The following is a 26,963-nucleotide window of genomic DNA, read 5'->3' as shown; positions in this document are numbered from 1 at the left end:
AAAATGTCCACTTCAGTTCTATGAAGGATACCCCAAGAACATTCAAACCAAGTTTGGTTTTAATTGGTCAAGTAGTGTCAGAGAAGAAGATTTTTTTAAAAATACAACATTAAAAATAGCAACAAAAAAACAAAACAAAACAAAACAAAAAAAAAACCAAACAAACAAACAAACGAAAAATCAGGGCAATAACTCCAGCATGGACTAATAGATTAAAACGAAAATTTGACAAATAATAGATCTAATTATTTTTACCCTATGTCAAGATACGGCTAAACCTAACACCTTTAGAGATAAATGCAAAAAACTACTGTCTGACCCCTATATTATATTTTTAGCAACGGCGGCCATATTTTTCGACAGATGAAAATCCCCACATCAGTTCCATGCAGGATACCCCCCAAAAAACATTCATACCAAGTTTGGTTCCAATTGGTCAAGTAATGTCAGAGGAAAAGAGTTTTGAAATATTGTTAACGGCGACTACAGACGCCAAATATATATATCGTTATTTCGATATAATTGAATCGTTATCTCAATGTATTTTAAATTATATCGTTATCTCGATATTTATATCGTTATCACGATATATTTATTTTGTTATCTCAATAATTCATTTCGTTATATCGATATAATTAATTCGTTATCTCGATAAAATTATATCGTTATCTCGATTTATTTATTTCGTATTGCGTTATCTCGATATGGATATATTGAGATATTGTATCATCAAGATACGGAAATTTATGATATTTGACCAAAAATTGTTTAAGTTTTTTCAATCATTATATATTTTTTTCTTTTTTTTCTTGTATATTTTTACTTATAATCTCTCTCAAGTGACATCTGATCTAGTATTAAGTACTTAGGAAGAAAATACATTCGCGTCAGTTCAGGTTACTGTTTTTTTAAACAACAAAACAGTTGTTATTCTGTTAGACTAACTTATATTTTTTTTTAGTATTCACCAGCTCAAAAACATAATTACCTAATAATGGACACGAACAATAATAAAACGATTTAGGATTTCCTTGAAAGATAAATAATCAATACATTTCTATACGGCCACGATATAATTTTTTTTACACATTTTGTACATAGAAAGATGTTAAATTAAACAGAGAGAAGTTTGTATCTTGAAATACGAAGTCCCTTCTGTCCGCAAGTTTTTCCCATACCATTTTTTCATAAAGTTTATTGATAGATGTTAATTTGGCTTCTCCCGTCACAATTAGCATAGCTTGTACCTGAACACTATCTAGCTTGTTAACCAAGGACATTGTCGAGTTGTCCTTCAATAAGCCTATTTTGTCTTCGTCGTCACCCGTCGTGAACATTTTTTTTTCAAACTCATCTCCTGTGACCCTACTTGACACATGGAACCTAAATTAGTATGAATGTTTCTTAGGGTATCCTGACGTGGAGATTTTTGATTGGTTGAAAAACATGGCCGCTTATATAAAACATAGGGGTCAAACAGTAGTTTTTCGTAGTTATCTCCAAAACCGTTAGGTCGAGCCGAATTTTTTAATTGTTGAAATGATTCTTATTATACGGCCTACAAAAGCCTCCAGGGATAAAAGTTAATTCCAAACTCAGTAGATTCCTTGCACGTATATTATACAAGACAATCACACAATATTTTAGAAGTTCGCACTAGAACTAACTTCTACTCTGAACACTTTTTGCCAGCATCAGTTAAACTTTCCACAGAATACCAGGAATTGTAACTCCACTAACATTTTTAGAAATAGTATTCAGGGACATTTGACCCGAATCTTTACTTTATTGGTACACGAGTAGGGTAAATATTACATGCCAGATTTACAGTGCTTCAATCGTAACCTTGTGAAGTCCCATAATTGCACCTGTGGTCATATCGAATCAACTTCCCACTTTTGCTTTTTTGTTAACAATAAGTTTTTGGTAAAGTCAATACATTTTGTTCTCCATCTAACAGTGTACCTTAAACTTTGAAATATATACCGTATGTCCGTTTGGTTTTGGAAAATAACCTCACCAATTTTATACTGTATCAAAAGTTTTAGTTTCGGACAAAAATCGGATACAAAATTGATATACTTAATTGAACTATTTCGTGCTGAACTGTTTATACAAACGACTTATCCCTCTTTGATCTCAATATACTAAATAACTTTTCTCATATTTGTTGGTAAACAATATGGAAATGGCACATGAACAAATAATACTAGAATAAAAATATCACGATTGCCGAAGAACGCCTTCGTGACTTCCCGGTTTCAAGTTTGAAAATGGCATATTTTAACGATAAAACATTGGAAATTGAAAGTAGTGTGACAGTAGAATGAGTCCGAATTGCCGAGCTTTCAAAATAAGATTTCTAAGCTTCGAGACACAATATTAACCAGATATCTTTAACATAGAAGTTGCACTAAGATCTAGGCAAACAAGAAAGTCACTGATATCGAAAAAATAAGGTAAATTCAACAGCTTGACGTCGTTTAAAAAGTTGTTTCAAAAGTAGGTGTACACGTACCCCCTAGTCCGTCTGATTAAAGTGAATCTAGCCGTCAATACCAGCCCGCATAGAAGCTAGCCGTCAATAACTTGGCCGTCAATAATATTCATGAGCGCTGCGTTCAAAATTTTTATAATGAAAACGTTAAATATGAATAATACTCCTATATTTGTTGTCTTTAAAGTACTATCAATGGCAGGACCGGGTCCAAAAATTTTGAAAAAGGGGGGTGCCCGGGCTATTTGTTCATTTTTTGACAAATTTGCACGGAATTAACAAAACTCTCCAACAAAAAGGGGTATTAGACTCCGCCTTGTGGATCTACTAATGACTATAACATTTAATTTCCCTAGTTTTTGTTACTCGTCGTCATACAAATTAAGTGCGATTTAGAATCAGATATCCAAATTATTTTTGGTATTTTCTTTTAATGAATCCTTCTTCCTCTCGGATAGTATACTAAATTTGCCAAATTAGGAAATCAGACTGATATTCAAAGATATAAACAGTGTACATGTAAATTCTATTAGTGGTGTGAGATGTATTACTCACTTGTGTGGTAGTTAAGAAATCGTAAAAAAATCTTTCCGTTATTTTCCCAATTTTGCGAGTTTTTTTACACGATGTACATCAAGAATCAAACTAGATCAGGCCACAGAACTTGTTTTGATGCACACAATAAAAAGAAAGCAATAACTTGTAAATTTATAAATTTTATGATTCATTTAAGACAACAAAGGAATGTCTAACAAAGGTATTTAGATAATGTAAATTCTTTACAATCATCCACACATCCTTGTGGATATTTGAAGCTTCAAAGAGTGATTCACGCTTGATTGTGTTCTTAACTTAGAGTTTAATAAACAATTATTAGTTACCAATTTAATAGTACTGAGTTTTTTTCAATGAAAAGTTTCTCATTCTACAACATAGTCTTTACATGGAGAAATAAAATGCACAGTGTATTAAAATTGTTTATCAATAGTAAACAAAGTCAAACTAACGATCTATTGTTACTGCATTATCCTAATTAAATACAGATTCGAAAATTGAGGTTTGGTATTATTCTTACCAGCACAGTAATTAAAACTACATTCTCTAATTCGTAGCGCGGCTTTATCGGAAATAATACCGAAAACTTAACAGAAGTTTGAATAAAAAAATCTAAACAAAGATAAAAATATCCCAAAAATCAATGAGATTTCACTCTCTTATGGAAAATCTGAAGGAAGTAATTATAAATCCGATTAAAACAACCCCGGTCATTTCTGTACTAACTTCGAGGTGGGTGGCTGGCATATTGGGAATTGAAAGTCCTTAAGTAGGCCTAAAATCCCATCCCAGTCCCAAGATGGATTAATGGACCCTGGTCCCAGCCACCCACCTCGAAGTTGATACATAAGTGGTAAGGGGGGTCCCCTTTCTAAAAATTTTCTCAACGGCAGAGGAAGATGTGGAATTTCCAGATATTCTTGGAATCGATAGTCCTTAAGCTATCTCGTACGGTTTTCGAATCATAACGGGCAAAAGGGCCACATCCGAAAAAAGTTTGTTTTTTATTTTTGGTCCGATTTCGAAAAATAAAATTTTATTTTCTCAATAAAAATCTTTGCCTGCAATTAGCGTAGAACATTAAGATATCTCTTATGTTTTTCGAGTCTTAATGGGTCAAGGGAACCATGCACACTTCAAAAATCGACATTTTTACATTTGGTCTGATTTGAAAATTTTTAATTAATTTTATTTTTTTACATTATAGTGTCAAAACCATGTGTTGTGTCCACATAAATTGTAAGTCCTTTGTGTTTCAAAAACTAATGTAGTGTCCATGCTTGCCTCAACCGTCCAGGGTTCGAGCACTGCGGTCGCATCATGCTGAGCTCGGTGAAGCTTTTTATCAATATTGTCTAAAGGACAAAGGAAGATATGGAAATTCCAAATATTTGGGGAACTGATAGTCATTAAGTATGCTTAATATCTCAGTCCCAAGATGGACTAACGGACTGATAGACCTTGGTCCCCCAGGTTGACTTCGACTTTGGTTCATTATTTTGTTTTCGACGTTTTCTTTTGCAGAAGCACTACTAGATCTTACTCCTTTTTACAAAACGGGGCGAGGTACATGTATCTTTGGTTGCATTATTGGTCACCAGTATGTGGAGGCTTAGCCAATGTAGGGACCCAAGGGTCAAATCCTAATGAAGCCCTCTGTATAAGCTGAATTTAAATAAACGTAAAAATCAGAATGAACCAATTCGTTATTTTGACTGCGAGAAAATATATACAGATTTGTATTCGACAAAGGAATTGAAAAAAGCTACACATTATATTCGTCTTGCTCGATATTTCAATTGGATACTACAAGGAGTTATTTTGGTAGCAAATTTGTATCTTTTGTCAAAATCTCTTCCTCGCTATCAATACATGTGCAATGGAAAGTTTGAAATGCTATTAATAGCGCTGGAAAGTACATGTATCTTGAAGAGTCTACGTATTTAAATAGTTACCATGTAATTTTACATGCCTTATATCATTGAAATTAAAGATCTGCCATTTATGTAACAAGTACATGTAACATTTTATTTCATAAATTTTATTCATTAGATTTTTTGCTATTCAGATAACACCTATCACGACGTTGGTATTACATGTATTTACCCTTTCTCTTATTTCAAACCCATGGGAAAAGTTCACAGAGAAATATATTTGTAAACCTTGAAAATACATGCCTACGTCTTTAATACGAACTAATTTTTTATTGTTTTATAAGAAATTTTGAAGTTTATTATTAGTGACAGAGTTTTTTCTATTAGCAAAATGACCTTCAAGGAAAACAATAAGCGAAATTATCATAGTTCCTAGGATCAAAGTATTTTTTTATTACCATTAAAAACTAATAAGGTACTGAATATTGCCCATTATACCTAACAGTCTAATTGTGATTGTAAGAGTACGATGTACGAGTACTTGTTGAAAAAAAGTAACTGCACGGGCGTTGATTCATAATGGCCACACCCCCCTAAAATTTATAGTTGTTGTTTTTGGTCTGAAATCTTAACTTTTTAAAAACTCTAACCAACATAATTTTCTTACTTAACGTTCTATTTAAGCCTCTAACCTGAAATCCCGGATCCACCCCTATTGCATATTCGATACTTTTGTTTATTACACTTAACTTATTTTTTATATTTCGTAACATCATTAAAATTTTAAAAGTACGCCTTAGTATACAGATTGGACGTATGTTCTATCATTATTCTTATTTTCTGCACGCAAAATATTAAGAATAGCGAAATTGATTCGCGTCTTTCAAATTTTATTTTTTTTTGTTTGAACGCACCCAAATCTTATGAATATTCATGAATATTATTGACGGCTAAGTTATTGACGACTAGCTTCCATGCTGGCTGGTATTAACAGCTAGCTTCACACTGGTGTCCGTCTGGGAACCAATTTGCTGCCCCAGTCGATCTGGGCTTATAAAAGGAACCAATTTGCTGTCCAGTCTGTCTGTGCTTAAGGGGAACCAATTTGATGCTCCTAGTAGTGTTGAACGAACAACAGAAGCGTCTGAACAACTTCAAATAACAACTTTCTGACTGAAGGAAAACCGTCCATTAAGCATGTACAGATATTTAACTTTTAACAAAGTTATTTGTTCATCTTCTGAGATTAATAATATTAAAATATATATTACAAGTACACATGTATGATGCTATATATGTTTATTTTGTCACCAATGAAATTAGAAATACCCCTTAAGATGTAAAGGTGAGAATTCAAACTTATGTCAAAGGGTGGCAGCTATTTTTCAGAAATTATTTGATAACGATGGTATTCATCTTTTTTTACTGAGGGACCCAAAGCGTAAGTTTTTAGAGTCTTCAGTCAGTTAGAAATGCTAGTCAAAACAATTGCCATAATTATTACATAAATAGTAAAAGTAATGAATAAAAATTAAAAAAAATAATAATGAATACAAAAAAAATAAATAATAATAATGAATACGATTAAAAATAAAATAAAAAGAAATAAATAAAGAAATCAAGCTTCAGAACGTCACTATTACAACAGATTTGAGATTTTTCTTAATGCACCAAGAAGCCTAGGTATGTGAGGCCAAATTTTAATGTTCATCGAACATAACTTTCTGTCCCATGTCCATTAAGTAGATGTTAGTAACGATGTTTCAAGAGTATTGTAATATAAGGTTTCAAGTGTACATGTACAGTAATGCAGTATGATAAGTGGTTATTATACTGTAGTAACCGTAGTTTGTGTTGGACAGTTGGGTTGCCTCATTATTCACGCCCTTAACCAATCTGTACAGTTTGTACAGTGTATTTTACTCAGATTTAAAAAAAATAATAATAATACAAATGAAAAAATAAATAAGTATTAATACATAGCTTTACAATTTTCAAATATTCGGTTTTTCTTTGCTACTCAAGCGCATCGAAAAAAAAAACGCATATCTGCCAGTTTTTGTTGGTTCGTATAGCTTGTTGTGACACTGGAATTAGTTTTCAAAACTTCTCCCATTCTATGCCGGCGATTAAAATGCACGTGACTTTTTAACCATCGGGCAGTGATTTTTCTGCAAGAGTTTTCTACAGATTTCATTGGAGAAGCAGATTCTCCTCCAATACCCTCGGGGATTACGAGATTTTGTTTAAATATCTTGAGTGGAAAAATCTTGTTATCCCCTGGAGACGTAAGTAGAATCTCCCTTATAACAGACGGATAACTTTTTAACTATCCGTTCATGTCTTTTGGATGTCCGTACATAGCCGGTTCATGTCCGTTCAGTGTCCTGTCCGGTGGAAAATTTTGAGCATGTTCAAAATTGAACAGGCGTCCAACGGATCAAGAGTTCGTTGAACATCCGACAGGCGTCCGTTTTTTAGGTAGTACAATACGGTTTGATCATTTCTGAAAATTTGGTCTCATTTTGTTGAAATAAAGCTGCTTTGAGGCAGTCCGCACAGAAATTTCTAGTGTTTTGTAATAATAAGTGCATATTATTGAAATCCTTGGTGTTTGGAGGTTCAAGTCATTTATAAGTAAGTAATCCAGTATCCAGTGGGTAACTTAGTGTGCGAAACAGTGCGTCTTAATGTAACTGTATAGTGCACCCTTACGTCACTCGTCCGTTCCGTTTCCGTTTTGTATCCGTTACTTATCCGTTAGGGTGCACTATACAATTTTTCAGAGATGTCCTAACTGTATTGTACTACCTTATAATCTTTTGGAGGTCCATTAGACCTATGCAACAACGGACTTCTTCCGATGTTATAACGGATAAAACGGATGATGAATGGATGTGGTAGGACATGAACATAAGGATAACGGATAAAACGGTAAAGTGACGAATGTAAAACGAAAAAAATGCCAATTGAAAACTTCGCGTTTGCAGAAATCTGCTAGAAGCAGGACTCAAGTTAAGAAATATATACACTAAGACACCTTGCTTCTGAAAATGCAATCTTTCATCGGCTTTTTTATATACTTACGGCCAGCGGAATGAGTTATCCCCAGACAATATTCCGATATTTTCAATTAATTTTGTCAAATTTGTCTATTCTGTTCCCCTATGTTTGTTCTCGTAAGCTGCATCTGAATCATTGTCCTTTTTTCAACAAAAGTGTATTTAATTTTCCCCTTGTCACGGATATCATAAGCGATTTATTCTTTTTTCTGATGACAAAGTTCTCTTACCCTTGACCAATGTAGCGAACCGAATACAATAGAGTACACATAAAAACTTATAGATAAGAGAAACATGACGTCACACAAAAACAAACAAAATCACTAGCAATTTGAACCCCCACAAAAAACCGGGAGTGACATTAAGTGCTCTGGAAGGGTTAACATGTCAGCAGCAACCGTTATATTGCAAGTGGGTTTAATCAAATAATCTGAAAACAAGAATGCAGCTTCGTGACACGTGTCAAACATTTTACAATACTAGGGCGAAATAATGGTAAACACACGTAATTCAAACAGTGGTTGTAAACAACTGTTATTTAAATGAAAAATGGTATCCGGAGTATTTCAGATCCTCACTACATTAGGTTCTCTCTTCATCGTTGCCGACTGATTTTTAAAATACCACATTTGGCATGCTTAAGAAATTTATATTGTAAAATAATGAATCGTAACGGGTGCTATTATTTTCCATATTCCCCACCTCCTCCATGCATGCTATCCACCTGTGGTGGTTTCTAAGAAGTATTTGACTTTTAGTTTGACTTTCGAAACATATTGTTTTGCATACACAATGCCGAAAATTAATATTATAGAGCAGATAATACCGGTTTATAAATGACTGTTAGCTCCATTTTTGCAGATTTTTCATAATAAACCATAAGTCCAAAGCCCGAAGTTAAAATGCTGGTATGACTATTTAAGATCCACTCACAAGATGGTAATACCTATCTCCTTAATATAATTTTGACCTGTTGATAAAAGAAGTTAACCGTGCATTTAGCAAAGAAAAAATGCCCAGGTAAAGGACGATTGTAGGTTTGGGTTGATATCACCTCAATACACAATAACAGAAATGGCAATATCAGCTGCACAATTTCCAGTAATTTTGTGTGAAATATGTGAAGCATCATGCGGAAACAAGTATTGTAAGAACTGTGAAAGAGTAATTAAGGGAACCAAGGTTATAGCGGTAATCAAAAGAATGCAATCTAGGGACCAAGACCAGACATGAAAAACAGACATACACAACAAAGAACATAAAGTAACTAAAATCATACATACAAATTAAGTAACAAAAGCAAATGAGCAACTCGGACTCCACTAATACAATACTTTTGTATCGATTGTAAACTTTCACATCTTGAAGCAAATATTAGTAAAAGTCACCTCTTCGGAGACGCAGATAAAGTAAACCCGGGAGAAATCAAAGACTGAAGTCTTCAAAGTCGCTAATCGTCAAATATTCACTCTCACTGGTTTTGGCAAACTTTAAACATCCGAAATGATACAAAGGCGATATGCTATATAATCGGGGGACTTCCGCTGAAATTTTGGTTCCATTGATATTATTGCGAACTATTTCGTAACCGTTTGGACCCGAATGGCTATTTATAGATATCGGAGTACTGATAATATATATGAACTTTATATAATCAATAGTAACGAACACCTATGTTTGAATCGGGAACTGGGTAATATTACATAAATTTAATGCTAACTGATCGTTTTATCTTTTAATGTAAACTTCCCGTTCTAATACAAGCAAAAAACACGCAAAGACATATGTATATGTTTTAAAAAGGTACGTTGTAGCGATCTTTGGGTCGCTTATGATATTGACCGGGAACCAGTATATGAACCAGATTTAACAGCTGGCAATGAATTTCATAAATATCGGGGCTTGCTAATGTATATGACATATATAGTCTTGTAACTAGCCTCAGTGCCTGAATCGGAAACCGGGTAATCTCCAAAGCTTACTGATCATTTCATGAAAACTTTCCGTTCTCATACAAGCAATAAACACACGTAGAACACACGTGTAGGATATTTAAGAGGTACATTTTTATCTCGCATTAATCTGGAACTACGACACTTTTGTGGTGAACACGGCGAAGATCTGCTGGATTATGTGGCGTATGATTACACATTAATGCAAATCATATGCGAATATTAAATAAAGAAATTACGCGTGCAAGAAGTCACTAACACTATTAGCGACTTAAAAAACACCACACTATGAACAACATAAAAACGTTTATCATTAGGATTTAAACGCCTATCCATAGATAATAATGTAGAGTTCGTATCAAAACAGGTCCGTACTTCGGAATCAAAGGCATCGGCATTTGAAAAAAGGCTTATACCGGAAATGGAAAATCGGAAACATGAAAAAATAAATCTAGCCCTTGAAGCGTCTTCCGAATGTGTTTCGAATGTGAAGGAGAAATGCAATTATTTGGTTGATAAGGCATCACGAAGGAAATGTGCAGTCAAAAGGATAATAATAAGTCTAAAGATATAGAATCAGTGTTAAAATAAATGATAACCTTGTCTTTCTTTCCTCACTAAAAGATTTTAAGGGGACAAATGAGTGTCTAGCGTTTAGTCAAGAAAAGATAATAGACTACGAAGTGGACACACAAAGATCATTGCTCAGCAAAGATAAAATCCAAAATATTACGAGTCTAATGCAGCATACGAACGGTTTAAATTCACTTCCGGGCGAACCGACAAATATTTCACTGACAAAAGGGAATCTTCTGGATTCAATTTTACTTTTGGAGGTAACTAAGAAATACAAATTGTATACATTGTAATTCAAGAAAAAACTTTCTTAAAGTACGATAATAACAAGATGAAGGTGATGAGATCCTGATTTTGCCCAGGCTCGCTCGTTTTGTAAGCCTTTGTATTTGTTACAGTTGTCTTCCTTGTGGTGACACTAGTACTCAATTGTCCATAAGCTTGTGTATTAAATTGTTCTTAGGTGATGTTTATTGCCATAGTTTATTTCTTCAGAACATGCTTGTATAAATGAGCAATATATATATAGTCATACAAAGGACGCACTGTTTAGGTATCAGTCGACATTTTTTTTTCAGTTTTGCTTCTTTTTTTTTCATGTTTTCAGCTCTCATGGAATATTCTATGGTCACAAGGATTCGTTTTCCTGACTTATAAAATTCAATTTAATAAAAAATGAATGTTTTTTTTAAATTCAAGGCACGTATAGCCTAGTATGTCCAGTTCCTTTTCATGTATTGATGATCTGTTCGCCTGTTTCTCGATCAACTTATTTGGTAACTTAAATGCTTTCTTGTTCTATATAGTATTCTCTGGTGTATTTGGTTAGTGCTTAATTTTGCTCGGCAACGTTTACGCACTCAAAAATCTAACAAGTTCATAACAATATTCAGAAAATACAGACACTTCCGCTTTGGACGCTATCTGGTAAATTGCAGAAAAGTTCCCTAATCAACTAAATTATTGACAGTTCACAGTTATTTACATTTAAAAGTTTTTAATTTGTTTTCTTCTTACCATTTCAGTAAAATTCAAACCAACATTCATGTTTTACAACAATGAGATATCTAACGAAGTAAATCAAATTAAAAACATTTGTTTTATCTGCCACCCGCTGCTTGGGTCTTACGTTGACACCCTCTTAACAAGCCTCCTTCAAGACAAACATTTGTTTTTATCTGCCACCCGCTGCTTGGGTCTTACGTTGACACCCTCTTAACAAGCCTCCTTCAAGACAAACATTTGTTTTTATCTGCCACCCGCTGCTTGGGTCTTACGTTGACACCCTCTTAACAAGCCTCCTTCAAGACAAACATTTGTTTTTATCTGCCACCCGCTGCTTGGGTCTTACGTTGACACCCTCTTAAGAAGCCTCCTTCAAGACAAACATTTGTTTTTATCTGCCACCCGCTGCTTGGGTCTTACGTTGACACCCTCTTAAGAAGCCCCTTCAAGACAAACATTTGTTTTTATCTGCCACCCGCTGCTTGGGTCTTACGTTATGTCATTCAATGAGTTCTGTTTGACTATAAGTACTAATGCATAAATGATACTTAGCACGAAAATTATAAAAAAATGAATACTTTTTATCTGTTTTGGTGAATTAAACAATCAAAACAAATACGATGAAAAGTAAACTGTCAATATGGCAAAGTTACGTAACTACGGACAAACACTTTAGTACCTCAATCACTGACATGTAATAAGAGTGCAAGAGCTTTCGTACTAATAGATATTACTATATTTACATCTAGTTTTGTTATATTGTAATATATTTGATTTTCTTTGTGATATTTCAAATATATATAGTAGGTGATTTTAATCAGATTAACCTGTCGAGGAAAGAGTAATCAAGGGAACCAAAATTCTCGTGGAAATCAAAGAACATATTCAAGGATGAAGATTAGACAGGGGAAACAGATACACACAACAAAGAACATGATATCACCAAAATAACAAGTACAGAAAAATCAAAAGTAACTTTGGCAACCTGAATTCCACTAAAACTAGTAGCATGGACCAGGTGGTGCAACGGCAGGGTAGGCGTCCTATGCTTTTATAGAAACACCCACCGAGATTTATCTTACATTGGAAAATACATCATTATTATAATACATACACTGTAGGAATTTTTTTTATTTTAAAGAAATAAATATAAAGAAATGCTTTATTGGCTAAAGTACAGCTTGTAATTTAAAATAATATAAACAGAAAGCAATATTTTTAAGAAATTGCTCTACTCCAAAGGTCAACTTCTACCCGACTATTTCTGATTATTCACGCTTAAATGCCAGCCTTCTTTGGTATGTACACGATAGACAAAATTTATTTTGAACAAGTTTCAAATTTAAAAGTACACGAGAAAAAATGGTAAGGAATGCTGTAAATGTTAAAAAAGGACTTTGGAAATTTCTGCTGCACTTATCCTGAATTGCATAAGCATTTTATTTAGAAATTATAAGTAAAGTATTGTTGTTCTTGTATGTAAATGTCCTTTAGAAATGTTTCTTCAGTTGTTGTTTTTGTGTTTACACAGGCAAATGTGCCACACATGAGAATCATATGGTTTGCATCATATGATTATCATATAAATCGAGCACCATATGATAATCATATGTTTTTCACAAACAAATGATTGTCATATGTTTTTAAGCCAAAATTACCATATGAGAATCATATGATAATCACATGACTATCATATATTCAATATTATATGATTGTCATATGATTACCATATGATTATCATGTGTGGCACATTTGGCTGTGTATATTCAACCGACCACGTAATTCGGAAAATTGTGTTCTATTCGCGTTTGTTCTTTGAGCGAACAAAAGTCGTTAGAACTTGTAAGTTGCTCATAAAATGTCACGTCCGAGGTGGACGAAAGAGGTAAAGGGGTGGTAATCTAAAACCATCCATGCCTAAAACTACGGTATTTACTTACTTGTGTTTACAAACATGCACTTAGGCGCATGAATTTATGAACTTGTGCGTAACAGTTTTCACTTGTGTGTATGGATGAATCATTATACCATATTGACTTAAGCTCTAACTTTAATACTCGTTCGTTACAACTTGTGTAGACCAATAACTAACACATGGATTCCAGTTTTTTTAAATTCGTGAACGAATATCACGATACATAAAAGTAGTCTTCTACCACAAGAAGGGTCCAAGTGAAAAGGGAAATTATTATACTTTTTTTGTATTAACATACAGTGTTTTTACCTTGAAGGAGATCAACATCCCATAACTGTAATATGCATGTCAAGAACCCAAGTTCTTTGCGATATGTATTTACTATTCAGTCAATTATTTGGAAAAAAGAACACTCATTTCATCTTTACGATATTAGCAACGAAAAAGGAAATTATGTAATGGTTAAATAACAGAATCAGAACTAAGAAATTACAACGTCAAATTATGTTGTATGTATTTATTATTCTATTTCAACTAATATCCGAATGTAATAGAGAGTGCTGTTAAAAACAGCGATAAGTTTATCTTGGCAAAAAATTAACGTAGAATACGTCACCACTGTTTCTGAGTTTCTCATTTTAAAACCAACTTTGGGACAATTTACGTTACAGTACCATGAAGTGGTTGATGCACAAGCATAAATTGTCCAAAGTTGGCTATGCAAGCATAACTAGGCAGATCTGAATGTAACATAACAAATTAAAGAGTGAATTCATACAATGCGAAGATCCAACAGTTAATAAAACACAAATTACAGCTTTTAATTTATTTCTTCACGAACTACATTAAAATGTAAATAAATCTTGACTTGAGTCATTGTTAAAGGGGAGTAAAATTCCATCGATTATATGGTATTACGTCGTATTTAATTTTCTTCTTTTGATTTCACACAAAAGCCATATATTTATTCTGAAAACATTTAGATGAAATAAACTGAATAGTGTTGGTTACGTCTCCGCCTATTTGCTTTAACATTTTTAATATCATTATGTACCTAACGACTAAAACATAATAGTACACTCTTTGAAACGTTCACGCTTCCCATTTTAGCGTTCGTGCATCGCCTATCTTGCGTTTATAGTTGTTTTGCGTTCATTTATAAATGCATGATAAACGCACAATAAAAGTGTCCGTTTATTTTTGTATATTCATTGTTTCCTTTATTCAACTGTTACTTTGATATTTTTTGCTATTATTATTTTCATTAATTCTATTTTCCATTTTTTTTCATTATTTGTCGACATCATTTTTCATCGTTCGTCTATCGTGCATTTAAACGCACACTGTGATCATTCGTTTATCGAGCGTTTTAACGTACGCTTGGAGCATTAATTTATCATACGTTCCACAAAGTTTCTTTTTCTCTTTTGACTTGAATTAAATTGATCAATGGACAACAGGAAGCAGATACTTAATACAAAATTATGGAGTAAAAGCACATGAGACCACAATACAGAGTATATAGTTATTTTAACCGACATTTCCAAAAAAAAACAAAACAGTTATACCAAACATAGCCATTTAAAATGACAAGAAAAACACACTGAGTTGCACATGAGACCACAATACAGAGTGTATACTTATTTTAATGAGCTGACATTTCCAAAAACAAAACAGTTATACCAAACATAGCCATTAAGAAAGACAAGAAAAACACATTGAATTGCACTTAGACCACAATACAGAGTGTATACTTATTTCAATGAACTTATTCCAAAAAACAAAACAGTTATACTAAACATAGCCATTAAAAAGACTAGAAAAAATCACATTGAATTGCCAACAAACAGTAAAACAGACTATAGGTAATTATCTATTGTTCTCTAATTAGTGTCATTACATCTGCATTCCCATTCTGCCCACAATATTTTTACTTGTAAATGTCAAAAGTGGGCAGAACGGGAACACACCTTCCAAAGCACAATTGAAGCTTTCGTTTAAGGGGATAGACCTAGGGTAAGGGACATAACTCTTGTATCATACTAATTTCAAGCTTTCATTTGAAAGAGAATGAATACAAAGATACTTTGATGCATACATAAGATTGATGTAAAATGCTGAATACAAACGTTCCAATGATTTCTAAGAGTTGTGTCCATTACCCTAGGTCTACCTCCTTAAACGCACGATAGAAGCTTTCGTATATCATGCGTTTGATTAGCGTTTAGTGTGCGTTTCGGTATCGTGTGTGCGGGAAACCTAAACATCTCAAGAAGTGTAGCATTCAAGCCCCAAACAACAATCCCTCTTGAGCTGTAGACAGCCTTAATTTAACTGGTTATCGTCGGAAATCTTAATTATACTTGACTCCACTAAGCTTTCTTGTAGTCTATAACCAGTCATACCAAAAGTAACACAATTCTTGCAATGTCGGGGAAGTCTAAATGAATGCATTAAATATCCGATCAATTGATTTGAATACTGTCCAAAATACTGACAAAAGGGTCTGTCTGCAGCGACAAGTAAGAAAGGAAACGAACGTCCGTAGATGTATGGAACTGAGAAAACATAATGCAGAAACCTCTGAAGTTAAGATATGGACGGAATGAGCATAATACTGAACAAATCATATACAATATTTATGTAAAAGTCTTTGTGAGAAGCAGGCAACAATATTGAAATCTTACACATTCATGTCAAAAACCCAACAATACAAGGGTGCAATCTCATTCATAATAGTTCAATGTAATTTTGACCGACATGTTAATTGCTTCTGTTCCTGTTTCAAGTAATTCCGAAATTTTGCATCTCCATAAAGTTAGATATACTTAAAATGTTAATGCCATTTAATTAAATTCTAAATTATAATGGAACTGCAAATCTGAAAGAGTCGTAAGTTAAGACGTCACAACTTTTTTTTGTTTTTTGCTATGATGACGTAATAATGAACGACTATTTATTTGTGTATGAAATCAACCGCCACACAGTATACCTTTGTTCTCATGGAACAAATAGTAGTGTTATTACAATGTTGCCCGCTTCTTATAAAGACTAATATTTCAGTATTGTTCTAGCCTCACTTACTAAGTGATTTGTAGCATGACTTTTGATGTCTAAAAGAAAACAAAAGCACCGTTCAACTGTAATTGTGTTGATCAAATATTCTTTTTTCAATGTTTTAGTTGTTGTTTCTGAGCTTGCTAATTTTTCACTCCAATCCATCAACAGAATTTTGTCAGGTATATGAAGAAGTTTATATTTGACAGCATCAGATTCTCTTCTAAACTCGAGGTTAATGTCATGAACGTTGGGGACGAAATATAAAGACTGGATTATTCTGGTTCAGATCATTGAACAAACTGTCCATCATTGTCTTTTTTTCACTGTGATTTATAACTACGTTTCACGACAAATTTGATCATTTCTACTCTTAAAAACAGCATTTATGTCCGTGAATAAATCTAGCAAGCAATGAAAGCACATTAGTCAAAAATAATATACGGGCACTTCAGTGGCTTTCAGCTTCTTGTATGTAAAATTCTTTCCTTAGTAAAAGCCTTGTTTAGGATTCGGATCAAATGGGTCGTTGTACGCCGGATTTTGCATGTTATGGGCTGTGGGCGGATGTTGATGTTGCATTTGCCCTCCACTGACAGCTATGACAGTTGTTGGTTGTAAAGGAGCAACCATGCCATTATTCGAAGGCATATTGCAACCAATTACCATGAGAATTATAGAAAGGATTAATGAAGCTCCTCCTGCTGCGCAACAAAGATAAAAGGACCACCCTGGTCCCATGTCAACGCCAAAGTTGGCAAGTATACTGGAAACATCGCCAAATGTTCCTTGTAAAAAATACAAAAAGTACCAGCCAGCACCGGCACTACAAAATAACCCTGAAAGACATATCAATAAGGTTAAGAGAATGGCGTTTATTTTGTATGATGAAACCTTAAAATTCTTTATCTGTTTAAGTACCAGTCAATGTAAAAATATAGACACAGCCAAAGGTAAAGTGATTCATCTGCATCTTGTTATATCATTTATTTAAATGGTTTAAATATACAATATTATGTAATATGAGTATGCTAGAAATCAAATTAAAGAATTAATGATTTTTTTTTCTCCAATCTAGACTTTGTACTGATGCATACAAAGCTGCATATCCTTTGCGTTACGTCATTATTGAAATTTTGGCTGACAAAAAAAATCTTTCCCTAATAAATATACAATTACGGTTATTATTGTATATTACAAATTACCGCAAGGAGTTGTCGCTTGAATATTCTTAACTTAAAATGGTTTGAGCTGTTGATATAGACAGCTGATTTTCTGTTATAACTTAAGCATTCAGTTTATGTATAGCAACAAAATTACCACAAAACTCCCCAACCACTAAAAGTAAACCATTTCAGAGTTAGGGTCAAAACTGTATTTTAATATAAAATAGTCCATGGGCTAGGAGGATTCACCAAAAACGACAAGATTTCTGTGACTCAATCGGTCAAGCGTCTAAGTCTTCTTAGTCCCAGGACAGTACGTGTATGGAAACTAAATATTTATATGAATCACCATGTAGCCATATGTCTCAGTTTTCCAAAAGTACAAAAAAGTTGCGATAGCAAGTTAGGCATTGGAGTAAATTGAAAAAATGTATCCCTACCCAATCGGAAAAACGCACAAATTCACATAATTTTCCTAATTTATGCAACTTGTTATGGGAAAATCAAATAATTTATTTATCTGCGATTGTTTTTATACATTCTTACTATGAAAATCACCACACTTCATCAAAAGAACACCAGAAGTATTAACTTTGATACATGTAGTACTAAACAGAAAATGCCATATAAGCCGTTTCTTCACTGATGCACAAATACTCTAGGGGTTTTGACATTGAAAAATATGTCAATTTAAGCGATTTATCGGGGAGTAGGGGTACATTTTTTTTTATATTTTACTCCGAAATCCCAAGTCGTTAGTGCAATTGGTTTGGTAGAAAATGGAAAGATATTCCTTTAGTCGCCTGATGATACCTAATTATATAAATTTATTTCGTTTTGTACAAAAAAATAAAAGTTGGGAAAATAAAAAAAAACAAAAACAAAATTTTATCTTTGCCTCAACGAGGTTAAAAAGTGACAAAAATACCAAAATGCTTCAGTTTATTTTTGGCGACAAACTGATTAAAGAAATTGTGATCATCATTTTATTCTTTACTTTTTCTGCTCGGACAATTTCATTTACTAAAAAAAATTAAAAAAAAAGATGAATCAGTTGTCCTTCGAATTTCATCATCAAGCATCGAAAATTAAAACTTTAATTTCAAGTCAGTAAATATACATGTACATTTTACAGAGGATGAAACAATAAGACACATAACAAGTACTGACCTACGTCACATATTTCCAATATATATGAACACTATGTTACCGTTAAACAATTCCAGTTTCGGGGATTTGATACATCGCATCTACCCCAAAGAACTTGAGATAAAAGTTACTACAAACACTGTAAGGTCAGCCTCGTATCTTGACCTACACTTAGAGATCGATGGTAAAGGAAAACTGTTTACCAAACTTTACGACAAACGTGATGACTTTTCATTCAGAATTGTCAACTTCCCTTTCATCTGTGGCAACATCCCTTCAGCATCTGTGTATTGAGTTTTCAGATCACAAGTCATACCTTATGCCAGAGCTTGCCGTATCTACGCATACTTTTAGTATCGCCATAGACTTCTTACATGTACAATTAGGCTTCTGGAACAGGGTTATGTTGCTACAATCTACAAGATTGAAGTCATCACTACAGAAGTTTTGTGGTCGTCATCATGAACTCGCGGGTCGTTACGGTGTATCCATCTGCACCATGAAAGCTGATTTATTCAACATGTCATAGTTTTCCTTTCCTCTTTCATCTACCCCGGACTTGACTTTTTACCTTACCCGTGCATCTGATCCATGCTCCCAGCTTTTTAGTGGAGTCCGAGTTGTTCATTTACGTTAGTTACTGTGTGTGTATTATTTTAGTTGCATTGTGTTCTTAGTTGTGTGTGTCTGTTTTCCATGTCTGATCCCTGGATTACATTATTTTGATTTCCGCGGATTCTTGGTTCCCTTGATTATTCTTTAATAATATCTAGATGTACATTTACTAAGAATAGCATATACTGCTGAAAATGGACAAGATTAACAGGTACATGTAAAACATTATATTTCTTTTTAGGCGTTATCCACATCTTCAATATATAACTTTGGAAGGATTGAACATTTATTTGTTTAAAAATTTTTAGCTACATATTTCACAGAGTAAACACTTTAAGGTGACGGTCGGACGAGCTGACGAACAGACGGTGGAATCAAGTGACTACTAAATCTGTTTTCACCGTTGATAACGAATGTAAATGCACAATCCTGTCCAATACTTGTGTAGTAGTTTGTTACAATAATTAAATTAGTTAATATGATTAGAATTTACGAGAATTTATTAAAGTTCTGAAAAACTGACTGCAACATTTTTTTTTTAGTTTTGAACTTTTTTTCTTGGTATACATAACATGTGACTGTATTTATACTGGTTAAAAGCATATTAATTATGTTGGCAAATCGAAGCAATTTATATTGCACTTACCCCCGAAAAGTCCTACACCAGATATATTTTGGATTGTTGATTTGGGGTTTGGATTACTACATCCACAGAACCCAATAATACATGCTATGAATAGCAACAATGTTCCCAAACAGGAGCAGCCGACAATACCAAAGTAGTGGACTGAAATAAGGAGAGTAATAAAATTAGATAGCATATAACTGGAATTCATCACCATAATTTGTGAAGTTTAATGCACATGACTGTATATATGACATATTTCATATGACATTTTAATATTATCAACGAACTCCTGTTGATACCACCGCTATTTTATTACATGTAAGGAGGAATGAGGGGGTTGAAGATTACATGAAATACTCAGCCACAGACAGAAAAAAAATATACTTCAATGTTTCCCAAATTACTTAAAACTGTGTAGATCTTCAAATTTAAAAAAATGGCTCAATAACTCCAGCTGCATGCTGCTGAAAGAAGAAAAATATATTAACGCACATCAAAAACATCCCAGCCCCCTCCACGCTAGTTAAATTGTCAGTGCCTGAAATTTACTTGGGCGTATATGCCGGGCGAAAAAAGAACAACTTTATAAAATATCAATCTTCATGTATGGTTCAGGCGCCATGCGTAGCGTAAATGTATCCATAACGACGCAAACAAGACAGCTTAAAATCGTTTGAATAATTTCAGGCTGACATAACAGCAGTGTTACCTTGCAAATAGTCACCGACAAAATTTTCATATGACCCACCATGCTCATTAAAAAGACGGGATAAAAAATGAGTCCATCAATATATTTAACAGGTGCTTAATAATCTTCCATGTCAAATGACCAGAGAAATATTGTTTATTGATATTAAGTATTTGAGAAAGGCAATGAGTGGCAGTATCAATGTAACAGATCTATATCTATCGGCAAAATGTTATTTAGTTAATGCAGGTATATGTATGCATGGTTTTACCGCATCAATACTATATATAGCTGATTTTCTGAAAACTTCAATCGATTAAGAATTCTATTTTCACTTTACAGTGTACGTTCTTTTCAGCAGTTTCACTCAACCGTTCGTAGTTACATTTAATTGCATGCTCAGGTTATTGTATGCAAGTTATCCTGAGCGACTTACTTCTAGTAATATGATAAGATTAGCATTTTGTTATCTAGTAAAAACTTGTATTGCTGGAAAATAAACACTTATCACGTTTAATTTGGTGTCTAAGACAACTTTATACGTATATATTAGTACGTGGGCGAATACATGAGATACATGTAACCCCCCGTGCTCCCCCCAATCATCAACCAAAATATGATTTTCAGGTACCCTATAACCTTTATCATGTTTAATTTATTATCTACGACAACTTTATACGTACATATTAGTACGTGGGCTAATACGTGAGATACATGTAACCCCCCTCCCGCCCCCCACCACTCATCAACCAAAATATGATTTTCAGGTACCCTTAAACTCTCATTAACGAATCTTTTTGTCGCCAAAAAATAAGCATTTTGTATTTTTTGGCTACTTTTTATACCTCGTTGAGGCAAAAATCATGCAATTTTTAAAGTTTTTTCTACAGAACGAAGTAAACTGAGGTGTATTAAACATTATGTAGCCCAGTGTCTCAGCTTTACAATGGTTCCAAGAAACACTTCGGGTTTTGTGGTAAATCGCTTAAATCGACATATTTTCAATGTCAAAACCCATGGAGTATTCATGCTTCAGTAAAAAATGGCTATTTTGGTATTTTCTGTTTAGTATTGTCACAATTTATACTTCTGGAGTTCTTTTGATGAATTTTGGCGATTTTGGTAGTCAGCATTTATAAAAAAATGCAAAGAATGGGATTTTCGATTTTTCGGTCAAAAGTCACATAAACTCTACAAGTTATTGCTCAACTAAAACGTCTCAAATTTGGTATCATTCGATAGATAATTTAATTTTCTATATAAATAAACATTGAAAAACTAATGTTCAAGGAAATATTTTCAAAAAATGTTTAAAATATTACCCCTACCCCTAAAAAAACTGGTCTCAGTATCAAACAGAATTCTCATTCACAGCATTCTGACACCGTAGAATTCATATTTTAGGCATTCATAATTAAGATATCAAGTAAATCAATTTTTGGCAGATACAGGTTTTTTTTTATTTTTACATGTCTCATGTATATCCTTTGAATTGTTGGACGGGAAGTATAAAGTGGTTTTGGTATTCGTCCATCCATTCGTCCGTCAATTCGTCTGTCCATAATTGTTCGTTTACAATTTCCCTGTTTGATTACTTTGCTTATATGGTTACTTGGATGGGGAGCGAGGTAAACTTTAGTGAGCTTTGCTTATAGTTTTTTTTTCATTTACATTTAGCTGTGAACCCCCCCACAAAAAAAAACAAAACAAAACAAAACAAAAACAAAAAAAAAACAAAACAAAACAAAACAAAACAAAACAAAAACAAATAAAACAAAAACAAAAACAAAAACAAAAAACAAAACAAAACACTGCAAAGTCAATGTGCTGTTACTCTCTTGTTTTTAATTCAATATGTTTCATATGGCCCTTTCCAAAAAGGTAAGGATCAGTTGACCCCAACTCCATCACTTTAATTCATCTACATTTGAGAAACAATTCTTTTATATTCAGATTTAAGTCCAAATTTAATTTTACATTTTAATTTTTTTTTTATCGATTATGTGAAATGGCTTCCATATAATGATTGTTGAATAATGGCGCATAATGCAGTTATGCACATACATGTTAGTTGATGTTCAGGTAATGATTTCAAACTTCATGCATGTGAAAATGAAGATCTTTCAGGATTTATTCCCTACTTGCGGAGCTCGGGATGCAGCCATATTTTATCCTGTTTTTGCAGAGTTACCTCCCGTAAGAGCAGGTATAATTTCGAAGTCTCTCTAATCGATGTTCGGATACGGGCGCAGAAAGAAGAGGTAACTCGAATGAAAATGGAATCCCCAGCAGATAAACACAACGGTGTTTCTAAAATTTACAGGGTGTTTCATTTTATTGGTGGGTTACACAAGGATGATTTTCATTTGTATCCCGAGTAAAGAAAATTTATGGCAGGGTCAGTAGAACGAGAAATTCCCTTTTGACTTTCGAGATTTTCTTAAGTATCGTCGATATCGGATGGAAAACCTTACGTGTTCCGAATAGATACCTACTCCAAAGGGAGATAAATGTTGTCAAAATGTTGGTCCGCAAGTCGGGAATATTGCCGATTAATTTTGTCGGTCACATATGGTGCAGTTTTGTTCTTATTTAAAGTTTTGTGTGGAAGTGGAAAAATAAATGAATGGATAAGTAGTTTTTTTATAACAACGTTTACTTTGCCAAACTTGATATAAAGGCTAGAAACCACTAATTCCACTTCCCATAGGCTTCTATGCTAATTTCACAATATTCAATGGCTTCTCTGGACTTTACCTTAACTTTAACCTGCAGAGGACTATATATCAGCATGATTCTACATATGTCAGCTCACAATCCTCAGAATGGCATGTGGGGTTAGCAGACTTGCAGTGCAGTACTAGTCACCGGAAGTGAAGGGTCTATAAATAGCATGGGAAATCCCAGTGTTTTCCCAAGATAGGGGTATATTTAAAAATCATTATGGAGATTAGGCTTCACATCACAAGAAGCAAAATGCACATATAAAATGTACAGAAATGTTTTTCCTTTCAGAAACTGTTTAAATTTTTTTAATTAAGATAAGAACTTTTTTCACAGCACTATGAGGAACAGGGGTAATTTCTGCGTAGGACTATTTTTGCGTACGTTCCAAATGCTCATTGGTTGAATTGGTGGTCTGTAACCTAAACGCAATACTATCGCAAATTAACGCGAAACCTTTGTCTTGTTTGTTCATATATAAAAGAAGAAGAATACGAAATAACTGTCCTCCTGTATTTTGACACTTGGACTATTTAATGTTTTTTGTTTTTGTTTTTGTTTTTTGTTTTTTTTTTCTATAATTTGCTCTAAATATAAAGTAGTAGCTTTTCTAAGTAACAAAATATTTTACAGCTATCCAGCGACAACTTCATAATCATATAAGCTTTAATATAAGTAAATGAAGTACGCTAAATAGGTCCACTTTTCAATGAAAAGTTTACATGAACATAATGACCACCATGGCAGTAAGGAAACTGCTACATATACAAAAGGAATAGCTCAACTAAATGACAAAAATTTGAAAAAAAATAACAATAAAATATCGGTCTCTGACAATTTTTGAACAAGTCTTTTCATCAAGAATGGAAATTTTTATTAATATTTATATAATATTTCTCGTTATTACATTACATTACGTAAAGTAACGAGTTTTAATTATGCGATTTTTTTTATGGACTCAATGGGCTTTCGTTTTTTTTTTCAACAAATTACAGAACAAGATTTCATGAGACCCCTGAATCAAGAAGTAGCCACAGCAGTGCAAACCGACTACTGCATTCACGGTCTATCTTAATATAGAACATCATTAATTGTAAAGAAACACAAACAAAAATATCAGTGTTTAATATCTATAACTTTGTTTGGCAAGTTAATTCATAAATTGCATAACACTATCCGCATAAACAGTAATTATAGTTTCTAAAAACTAGAAACGGAACAACACAATCACGCATAAGTTAGTAAGACCAACTTAAATCTTATTTGGGGGCAATTTATGGAAGCTAGGAGATAAAATCCACGATCATCTTCCAATTGTTATATCTAAATTCTGAACTTTTATTTTTCATTACAAACGTTTTGAAGTAAACTGGATTCCTAGTTTAGAACTTTGGCCATGAGTCTTGCCCCGCAATAATCCTCCCTTCTTTTCTGTGTTATAGAGCGATACATATAATGACATATCTAGACTGAAGTGCAATTTACAATTTAAAAATTGAAACAAACAGAAAAAGACGGTATATATAACATGAGCTACGACAATAAGGTGATTTATGGCAAAGTTTGTGTACTTCTGAAGTATCTTGAATTTGATATTAGGATACTTATTTCTACTAAAGCCTGTTGGTTCTATGTCTGTCCAATAAAATACATACCATTTGTATCTTTTAAATTGGTGTACATTTATAATGTAACAATAAATTTTGCAAAATGGAATACAATGTCTTTGTTTAAAGTTTCAATTTCAATGAAAAAATGTACTTACTATTCCGAAAAGTTTCACTGTAGGTGATATATAGGACACATGATTTCACGGAAAGAACCTCGTAGCACATCTTGAACAATCCAGCGTGTGATTTCACTGACCCTGTAAAAACTGACACAACCATCCAGTAATCTGTTGCTACTCCAACACATTGCATAATAAAGCAAGCAACAAGCAGAAATGTTCCTATAGCCACCGCAGACGACATTTTGTGTTCAAAGAGACGGTCCACGATAGTTTCTCGGAAATCTAGTTTATGCGTCTGAACACATTTACTTTAGTGCGCAATCTTCACATTTTAAATTACATCCGCGTTTGATTCAAGCTGTGAATATGCGTGCATTCCTTTAGAGGGATGTAGATAAATGAGAATTAAAATAAATTTTCTATCCCTTTTAACTCTCGATATTTATTCAAGATATCTTTATAAAACCGAGTGTAATACATTGATCGTTTGTAACATTCTACCTTATTTAGAGGCATACTGCAAGCACCTGAGACATTATCATTTTTATATTGCCTGTAAAATGGGTGTTGGCAGTAAAAATAAATATGTGGATGTTAGTGAATTTAAGCCTTTTAAAAAAGGTAATGACATGTTTTGCATTGTCCTACATACCATTCGTAATTTGGATATACAATATAAGTACATTGTCGAAAATTATTGAAGATATGTGATGAGGCGACGGAACGGGTAGGAAATGCGTGGCTCCGCCGAGCTATTTCCCCCGTTCCAAGCCGAATACACATATCTTCAATAATTTTCGACAATGTATCTATATTGTTTTTATCCTGTTATATTAATAGTCTTGTGCATGTGAACATTTTTAAAATGAATTTTAAAATGCATATCACCTGAGGAGCCCCGATCGTTCAACCCGAAGAAAAAAAATTAGTACACATGGCGCATGACTCAGTAAACATTGAAATTCAATCCGCACCATATAATCCGTCAAAGCTGTTTGAAGAAAATAAGCAATGTATCAAAATTTATTCAATTCCAAGAGACAAATAAGTAAAATGAACAATAAATACAAATATTTTGAATGTTGTAAAGTCGATTTTAAGAACATTAAAGTTTTGAATTTCGCGAGGAAGGTGGAAGCTGACTTGTTTCTGTTTGGTATATGGCAGTAGAGTTCAGGGGTGAAATTTGTGCAGCCCCGTGCAGGTCCGGGTGTTAAAAGAATAGGCCTGCAGCAGCGCTAAGCTTGTCGTATAAGGCGACTAAATAGTGCTCAGAAACCTAGCCGGGGGCTAGGCGCTCTGCCCACAGAGCAACTGTGATGTGTGCCCCAGGTGGTGGAATGGGGTATCCCTGGCGTGTTGCATGCTGGGGTTGTCAGGCTATAATACGGAAAACCTGACCGCAAACCATAGTGGTGCACCGTGTTGGGAAAGATGCCACGTTCCTCGCACGTTAAAGAACCCTGCTGTGGTATTCGATAGGAATAGGAACCTTTGCGCTCCGCAACAGGAGGCTAAATTGCCCGACCTTACCCATCCCCCCTTTTTCCAGTGGCAATCAAAATTTGTCTACCCTATTATCCTTGTGACCCATCCTTTTTTTTCATTTCATGTTGATTTTATCATCCATTTCATGTTCATTGTCTGAATACAGCTGAAATATTGCTGCTCGGACGTTAAACCCCAACAAACAAACAAACAACAAACGAAATTTGTGCACTAGTTTCTTTGGGATTTGAAATATTTGTTTGAGATTTTTGAAGAACAG

General features: G+C 33.7%; 1 protein-coding gene across 1 annotated transcript; it reads right to left on the bottom strand.

Moving 5' to 3' along the window:
- Positions 1-13,938: 13,938 nt before the first annotated feature.
- Positions 13,939-25,719, bottom strand: LOC148629943 (uncharacterized). The gene is made up of 3 exons (XM_088560106.1): positions 25,229-25,719; positions 20,070-20,210; positions 13,939-17,332 (listed from the first exon to the last, which is right to left on the bottom strand). The coding sequence occupies exons 1-3, from the start codon at positions 25,434-25,436 to the stop codon at positions 16,983-16,985; spliced, it is 699 nt and encodes a 232-aa protein (XP_088416232.1). The 5' UTR covers positions 25,437-25,719; the 3' UTR covers positions 13,939-16,982.
- Between the last annotated feature and the right edge of the window lie 1,244 nt (positions 25,720-26,963).

The sequence above is a fragment of the Perna viridis genome, chromosome 1 (assembly GCF_037379345.1).
Source record: "Perna viridis isolate PV_CMFRI_1.1 ecotype Kerala chromosome 1, ASM3737934v1, whole genome shotgun sequence".
NCBI classification, from domain to species: Eukaryota; Metazoa; Mollusca; class Bivalvia; order Mytilida; family Mytilidae; genus Perna; species Perna viridis.
This window is presented reverse-complemented; position numbering and strand designations above follow the sequence as displayed.

What these genes read in the sequence shown, in the direction of transcription:
- LOC148629943 (XM_088560106.1), bottom strand. Translation starts at nt 25,436, where the DNA reads ATGTCGTCTGCGGTGGCTATAGGAACATTTCTGCTTGTTGCTTGCTTT. An exon ending in CAGTGAAACTTTTCGGAATA is followed by an intron (nt 20,211 to 25,228) that starts GTAAGTACATTT and finishes TCCTTATTTCAG; the next exon opens with TCCACTACTTTGGTATTGTC. An exon ending in TGGTGTAGGACTTTTCGGGG is followed by an intron (nt 17,333 to 20,069) that starts GTAAGTGCAATA and finishes TATGTCTTTCAG; the next exon opens with GGTTATTTTGTAGTGCCGGT.